At 32.8% G+C, this 4682-nt stretch overlaps 1 protein-coding gene across 2 annotated transcripts in view; it reads left to right on the top strand.

Annotated features, from left to right (window-relative positions):
• Positions 1–4682, top strand: part of LOC116096530 (probable ubiquitin carboxyl-terminal hydrolase FAF-X) — a 144156-nt gene that overhangs the window by 53232 nt on the left and 86242 nt on the right. For both annotated transcript variants that reach the window (XM_031378461.1, XM_031378452.1), the window contains exons 15-18: positions 318–405; positions 1164–1506; positions 2312–2407; positions 4000–4214. In XM_031378461.1, the coding sequence (XP_031234321.1) occupies positions 318–405; positions 1164–1506; positions 2312–2407; positions 4000–4214 (742 nt within the window). The remainder of the gene's footprint in view (positions 1–317; positions 406–1163; positions 1507–2311; positions 2408–3999; positions 4215–4682) is intronic.

The following is a 4682-nucleotide window of genomic DNA, read 5'->3' as shown; positions in this document are numbered from 1 at the left end:
TCCTCCCCTTTGTGAGGAATTTCAGCTAATGTTATCCCAGTGGTGTCCTCGGAGGCTCTTTCATGGCATCTGAGACTTTCTGGTGGCTACACCCAGTTCCCCATTGCCCATTGCTACACACTTCTGTTCAATTTCCTGACCCTCTATACATGGCAGATTATATATATTTTGACCATGCTAAAAATGTTTCTTATCTGTAGAGAGATATCCTATGAACTATTACATAATTACCTAATAACTATAGTTATTATTACTGCAATTATTTTTGGTAAGTTCAGCAGTGGATGCATGTAATTAACAATATTTTTAATATGCAGATCATGAAGATTATGACCCACAAACTATAAGACTAGGAAGTAGATACAGTCATGTTCAAGAAGTCCAAGAACGGCTTAATTTCCTCAGGTTTGTTTTAATCAGTAGTGCTAGTATCTTTAATGCACAGATTATGAGGTGTCTACTGGATAGCATAGCAAGATACACTCCAAGAAAGTGATTTCCAGAACTTTATATATCACCTTTCTATATAGTTATTGTTTCTTTTTTAATATGGTACAAATAAGTATGTGTATAGAGTACAGTAAATACTCTGTAATTCTCATCTTTTTGGGTTTTTTTATTTTTGTTTTTTCTTAGGGTTTCTAACTAAATGTGGCTTTTCACATACTCTGGCTAGCTAGCAATTCCTAGAACCTGTCTGTTCTCCCACTAATAATATTACAGACATACATATATTATTACATCTAACTTTTATGTGGATCCTAAAGATTCAGACATTGACCCTGAAGTATACATAGAAAGTGCTTTACCTACTGAACCTTCTCCCCAACCCCAGTTATTTAGTTGGTATCTAAATAATAATTTGGCTTTATATTTTGAATATATGCAAAACTCTTCATGAGTCATGTAGATAGATAAAGTTTTTGGCATTTTATATTTGCCTAATATACTGATTAAATAAAAGAAAAAATAACTTACAAGTTATTTTTCACATAGGTTATTTTTAAAGAATAGTCATTGAGATACCTTAAAATAAAATAAATGTGTTAGGTATGTCTTTAGATTACATTATAATGAAATACCTAAATGTGTTGATTAAAATAATTTATTGGTGATAATAAAATTATTTTGAATCTAATTAGTTGTTTGGGTTTTTTTTCAAGATTCTTGTTGAAGGATGGTCAACTCTGGCTCTGTGCTTCCCAGGCAAAACAAATATGGAACTGTTTAGCAGAGAATGCAGTTTATTTTAGTGATCGAGAAGCCTGTTTTATGTGGTATTCCAAATTAATGGGAGATGAGCCTGACTTAGATCCTGATATTAATAAGGAGTTTTTTGAAAGTAATGTGCTACAACTTGATCCTTCTCTATTAACTGAAAATGGAATAAAATGTTTTGAAAGATTTTTCAAAACTGTTAATTGTCGAGAAGGAAAACTAATGATAAAAAGAAAAGTCTACATGATGGATGATTTGGACTTAATAGGATTAGACTACCTTTGGAAGGTAAGTATAAAAGTTGAAATATGTAATGGCAAAAGTACCAGAGGTAGTTAAAACTTGATTTTTCCTCTACATATTTATGCAGATTTAATGTATGTCCAAAAAATCAAGGGAATTAGTTGCTTATATTTTGCTCCTTTATATCTGACACTGGTGTTTCTTGAACATTCACTTTAGATTTACCCTTTTCAGATTTGTATGTGTGTTGGCTGTTGTCTCCCTAAATGTATTTTACTATTGTCCTTTATGAAAGTTCTCTCAAGTTTTATATAAGATCTTGTGTTTTAATACACTTTTACTACCAAAATTAACAACATAAAAAGCAACTGTTATTAGAAATGTGAATAGTAAAAATAATTACTTGTGATGTTGTTTTACAAAACAATAAGTTGTTTTACTTGTGATGAATATAAGTATCTGAAAAGTAAATGTTTTATGCTATGTAATGCTAATTTTGCAATTTTGATAGTATAATTGTTGGAGTCTGTTAGACTGTTTAATTGTAGCTTATGTTTCTTTAGACATTTATTAACTTAAGCAAAATTTAGATACAGTCTAAAAGTATCTTTTTGATGATCATTCATTTAAGTTTATATTTTAAATTTCTTCTACTAAGAACAGTCTACAAATAAGGCAAATAATAAAAGGGGTAATAAGTGAGGGGAAAATCTGCTTTTCTTCATTCACTTTCCTGCCTCTACTCTTTCTCCTTTTTCGGTTTTCTTAGCAATTGAAAAAAACATTCCACTTTAAGTGGCAAATTAAAATACATGTCTAATAGTGTTTATTTTGTTATTCTTAAAATCAGGTTGTGATTCAGAGTAATGACAATATTTCAAGCAGAGCAATAGATCTCCTTAAAGAGATATACACAAGCCTTGGTCCCAGATTACAAGCTAATCAGGTAAGGGTAAAGTAGTAAAAAAATCCACTGTTAGGTTAAAATAATATTGTTAGTATCATGTCATCTTAACCTTAAATTTAATTAGAAAAAAATTTAATCAAATATGTGTCATTTTCAGAAATAAGATTCCACCATTTTTCTTGCTTTTTTAGTTTTGAGGGATTGCTTTGGTGAGAGACAAAGAATCACATATTATAACTCAGACTGGTCTGGAAATTTATTATGTCATTCCCTCTCACAGAATTCAAGGCACTCCTCTTTACTCAGCCAGGGATTACCAGCATATGCCAGAACCTTCAGCTTATTCTTTTTTTAACTTTATTTTTTTATTATTTTTTGCTTGTTTCTATATGAGTATATGTGTATGCTTGCATGTGCCTTAGGGCAAACTTGCAGGTCAGGAATTGATTCTATTTCTTCATAGAAGGTCCCAAGTATTAAACACATATCATTAGGGCTTGACAGCAACACCTTTACCTACCCTATTCTTAGATGCTTGGAGTTGTTTTGAATGGAATTATTGTTATATATTGCTCTTCCCAAAATATCACTTGATTTGACATTTGACTCAAATATCCTTTTTTACTTTTGAGGCAGGGTCTCTCTTTATAGACCTGAGTGTCTTAGAGCTTGCTAATGTAAACTGTACTATCCTGGAATGCAAAAAGGTCTGCCTCTGCCTCCTGAATGTTGAAATAAAGGTTCAGAGTTTTTCATTAATTATTTTATTTATTCACATTTCAAATGTTGTCCCCCTTCCTGGGCCACCCTCCATGAGCCCACCCCCCCCACCTCATACCTTCTCCTATAAGAAGGTGCTCCTCTACCCACTCCTGCCTCATCCCTCTAGCATCCCCTTTCTAGGACATCAAGCTTCCACCAGACAAGGGCCTCCCCTCACATTGATAACAGATAAGGCCAACCTCTGCTACATATGTACCTGGAGCCATGGACCCCTCCATGTATACTCTTTGGTTGGTAGTTTCATTCCTGGGGCTCCTGGGGGTTCCAGATAACTGATATTATTGTTCTTCCCATGGAGTTGCAATCCTCTTCAGCTCTTTCAGTCCTTCATCTAACTCTTCCATAGGGGTCGCTAGGCTCAGTGCATCACTTGGCTCTAAATATCTGAATTTGTCTCAGTCAGCTGCTGGTAGGGCCTCTCAGATGGCAACTATGTCAAACTCCTATCTGCAAACACAACATGGCATCAGGAATAATGTCAAGGTTTGGTATCAGTACATGGAATGGATTGCATAGTGGGACAATCTCTAGATAGTCTTTGCTTCATCTTTTGTTCCTACATTTCCTTTAGATAGGAACAATTCTGGGTCAAATTTTGAGGTGGCTGGGTGGCCCCATCTCTTAACTGGGAGTCATGTTTATCTACTGATAGATTGAGTATTTTCAAAAGAGAATATTGAAGAGTTCTTGCTTTGATTCATATTATAAATTTTTCATTAGAAACCTTGTATTTATTCTTCAGAACTATAATTATAGTTAATGATTGCTTTAAACTTAAAATTTTTACAGAATAATATTTAATAATTTTATAAGCAACCATTGAATTGTTTTTGACATAATATTTGCAGGTAGTAATTCATGAAGACTTCATTCAATCTTGCTTTGATCGCTTGAAAGCCTCATATGATATGTTGCATATTTTGGATAGTGATAAAGACAATATTTTTAGCTGTGCAAGACATGAAGCCATCCGAATGGTTCGCATATTAACGGTTTTAAGGGAATACATAATTGAATGTGACAGTGATTATCATGAAGAAAGGATGATTCTACCTATGTCAAGGTTTGTGAAAACTAATCTAATAACTTGCAATTATTTCTTAGACTTATTTACCAAACTGTGAGTACTGTTTACATTTTAATGTATTTTACCATATTTTTAAAAGTGTGAGCTTTGTAATGCAGTTATTTTAATTTATAGTCTAGTAAAGCAGTCATTTGTTACTTGGAATTTTTTTGACTTTGTTAATATTTTCCAAATTTTTGTGACCTATTGACTGTGGCATAAATCTATTTTGTACTTCATTCCTCATCCTTCACCCATGTGTTTTGAGATATGGCTTCCTTCACTGGTCTTAAACTCTGCAATGTGGTTAAGTTAGGCTATGAATTCTTTTTGTTTCAATTTCCAAGTGCAGTGAGTGCAGTCGTGTGACCTTTATTTGCAATGTAGATTCTCTTGTCAAAATCTATTCTCCTTTTTTATCCTTCTAGTAAAAATAGATTCAATTTTACATACATTCATTTTTAT

This window comes from Mastomys coucha, chromosome Y (assembly GCF_008632895.1).
Source record: "Mastomys coucha isolate ucsf_1 chromosome Y, UCSF_Mcou_1, whole genome shotgun sequence".
In the NCBI taxonomy this organism is placed as follows: Eukaryota; Metazoa; Chordata; class Mammalia; order Rodentia; family Muridae; genus Mastomys; species Mastomys coucha.
Note: the sequence above shows the minus strand (reverse complement) of the source record. Positions and strands in the feature narration are given on the sequence as shown.